Source organism: Olea europaea, chromosome 14 (assembly GCF_002742605.1).
Source record: "Olea europaea var. sylvestris chromosome 14, O_europaea_v1, whole genome shotgun sequence".
NCBI lineage: Eukaryota > Viridiplantae > Streptophyta > Magnoliopsida > Lamiales > Oleaceae > Olea > Olea europaea.
Window position 1 is genome coordinate 1,391,936 of NC_036250.1, and position 2,367 is coordinate 1,394,302.

Consider the following 2,367-nt stretch of genomic DNA (forward strand, 5'->3'; position numbering starts at 1 on the left):
TATGCGATAGCATTCAGAATACTAATCGAATTTTGAATAATGGGGAAGAAGCAGCAAGGCTAAAAAGTGCGCTACACATTGTTCCCTTCAGGGGGAGTAAAGCAGCATCTCGTCAAACTCGCAATAACATAGAGAATGCGACCATTAGGAGAAAAGTAAGACTCAGCTTGTACATACATGAGACTCTCCTATCGGATACTCAGATGTTATATCTTAGTACACACAGCAGACCAGAATGGAGCGCCAGAGTTTCAGCAACAGCGGGAGAAAATCAGCCTTCCATCCTGGAGCCAAAAGCCACCACTACCGCCCCACTCCTGTCTTGGATGACAGAACCCAGCCCAATAAATTCCTACAGAATTGCTGCATCAGTGTTCAATTTCAGCCCATCCCTAATGGTTGCTGCCATCCTGTCTTTCTCCTGTCCTTCGTCTGCCTTGTGGAACCAGCATCCTCACCCATTGTAATACATGTTGAGAATCAGAAACTCTAATTTTATTTCACTGAGAATAATCAATTACGAAAAAAATAGACACGCAAGACTTATACAGATTCACCTCAATTAGAGACTGTCCTTTTAATTCACTACAATGAGAAAAATTTAACAAGACAAAATTACACACTATCTTCTCTAACAGAGCTCTTTTATGATAATAATTCAAAATCGCTATTTGTAATATAAATTAGGGCAAAATCGAAAGTTATGAGGACACAAATTTCTAAACTATCCTTAATAAAATTTTGGTTCGAGGGTGGACCCTTTCAACCCTTACAACGACCTTACAGCAGAAGTAGATCCGCATATGGTTTTTGCACAACTACTATGATTAGGCTTCACAGCTTAACAATACACGAACGAGGCCAATTCCACTAGCACCCCAGTCTCCCTCCTCCTTCCCCCAATCAGCACCACGTTCCTCTCCTACCACAACACCCAAAGCAGGCCAAACACAGCTTCATAAACATCCCGCTGCACTCCAAAAATTAAGTTAAACTTGTATGATCTTTGAGGTTTGTGATCTCCCGTCATCAATCCTCCCAGCCTCTTCCAAACAACCTTAACGCCACATTTAAAGAAAATATGGCCTGATGTTTCGAAAGCCCCACAGTGGGCACAACCATTCTCACAACTCTTCTACACATCAGATTTTTTCCTGAGGGTAACACATAATGAAATAAATGCTAGTTAAAAATATTCTAACTTTGGGTACCATATTCAGCTTCAAGACTGCACTCCACCATGGTGCCAAATGTGCCACAATCCCCCCTCCCTCACCTCTCCCTGCCTTGGCCATTAACTTGTATCCGGTTCGCACCTTGTAAATACCAGACTTTTCAAAATGCCAAATCAATCTGTCCATCTGCCTATTTATTTACAGTGGGATAGACATAACCACCTCCACATCAATAGGTAACAACAAGGTGCTCAGTTTATCACAATCCCACTCACCATTGATTAATTCACTGACCTTCGTCCTATTATTTTCATCTCCATGCTTGTTGGTATTACGTATTATTGCATTTGTATACAGTTAGTTAATTAGTTGATTAGTTAGTTAACAGCTGGAATTAGTTGACAGCTGGAATTAGTTGGCTTCTTCTGTTTCCTTTCTATTTATACTCGTGTTGTAAAACTCTACTTACTTTTCTCGTGATCAAATAAAAGAGTTTCTCTCTCTTTCTCAATTCAGTTCCAATAGTTGGCAACTAAAGCTTGGTTGGATTTCACAAAATTCTTGAACCCCTATTACACCCTCACCTTTATGCTGCAAACCTCATCCCACTTTTCCATATCATATTCCTCTCCCTGTTCCTTGCACCCACCAGAATTTTCGAATTACATAGAGGATCTGACACTTTAAACATGATCGTGAGGTAAGTTGTGATGGACTGCAAATTAGCTAAATTAACACCACCCGTTCCCCAGTGGAGAGTAAATCCCCCCTCCATCCTTTGACCCTTTTTCACATTCGCTCTATGATGTCTGCAAACACCTCTTTCTTCTCCCTATCAACTACAGTTGGTCTGTCATGATTTTTAACTTTTATACGTCTCAAGTATTGTTGGTACGGGGATATACCTGGAGACTAATATTAGGAGCAAATTAATAATCAAACATGTCAGACGCATTTCAGATATGTGTCTCAATTAATTTCTACTGAAAAACTTGACGCTGATGGATATGATAACAATTTCAATTGAGGTAAATTGAAGCTCACCAGTGGCTCCTTAATAATGGAAGAAAACGAATAAATTCTATTTTATACGAGCAAAGCATCACAGAGGATAGATTAACATAGTTGAAAAAATGCAGATATTAATCTTTGGCACAAGAGGCTTGTTCATGTTAGAGAGAAAAGACTTCAA

At 39.7% G+C, this 2,367-nt stretch overlaps 1 protein-coding gene across 1 annotated transcript in view; it reads left to right on the forward strand.

Moving 5' to 3' along the window:
• LOC111409363 (putative wall-associated receptor kinase-like 16) overlaps positions 1-467 on the forward strand; it is a 2,390-nt gene extending 1,923 nt beyond the window's left edge. The window contains exon 4 of the mRNA XM_023039419.1: positions 11-467. Coding sequence (XP_022895187.1) covers positions 11-467 — 457 coding nt within the window. The remainder of the gene's footprint in view (positions 1-10) is intronic.
• Positions 468-2,367: the final 1,900 nt, after the last annotated feature.